The sequence below is a fragment of the Dipodomys ordii genome, unplaced genomic scaffold (assembly GCF_000151885.1).
Source record: "Dipodomys ordii isolate 6190 unplaced genomic scaffold, Dord_2.0 Scaffold2, whole genome shotgun sequence".
NCBI classification, from domain to species: Eukaryota; Metazoa; Chordata; class Mammalia; order Rodentia; family Heteromyidae; genus Dipodomys; species Dipodomys ordii.
The window spans coordinates 36,243,635-36,244,160 of NW_012267218.1; the positions used below are offsets into that span (position 1 = coordinate 36,243,635).

A 526-nucleotide genomic window follows, 5' to 3' on the forward strand; every position below is an offset into this window, starting at 1 on the left:
CCCCGGGGCCCCGCAGGGGCCCGCGGCCACTCACTTGGTGAAGGCCTCTCCGAGGTCGATCACGACGGCCGTCTTCTCGCCACCGCTCCCCAGGCCCTCGTAGAGCGGCATCGCGGTCGGAGAGACGAGGGCACGGCGGGAGGAGGGAGGTCGCGGGACCACAACCCCGGGCCTCCGGTTCCCGGGATGGAGGCGGGCCGGGGGCGGGGCCGGGGTTCCGAGGCGGACGACGTGTGGGCGGCGGCGGCGGCGGCCAGCGGAGAGGGGGGGGGGGGGTCCTCGCGTGGCCACGGCAAGGACCCGGGCTGTCCTGGCCGGTGCCTCACTCCGCGGCGCGCCCAGATCCTCGCGGGCGCTCCAGGTTCTGGAAGGGATGAGAAAAGTATGAGACGAGGACGAGGCTGAGGGTCTGAGTCAGGAGGGCAGGGATGCGATGAGGCGAGAGGGCGGCGTCCGAGGCGATCAGGCACCTAGGACGACCTTAAAGGGGCGAGGCCAACTTCCGGGTTAGCGCTGGCGCGCCCTC

At 73.2% G+C, this 526-nt stretch overlaps 1 protein-coding gene across 1 annotated transcript in view; it reads right to left on the bottom strand.

The window, feature by feature from the left end:
* The window catches only part of Actr10 (actin-related protein 10 homolog (S. cerevisiae)), a 24,446-nt gene extending 24,217 nt beyond the window's left edge, over positions 1–229 (bottom strand). The window contains exon 1 of the mRNA XM_013017619.1: positions 35–229. Within this exon, the coding sequence (XP_012873073.1) occupies positions 35–111 (77 nt within the window). The 5' untranslated portion in view covers positions 112–229. The remainder of the gene's footprint in view (positions 1–34) is intronic.
* Between the last annotated feature and the right edge of the window lie 297 nt (positions 230–526).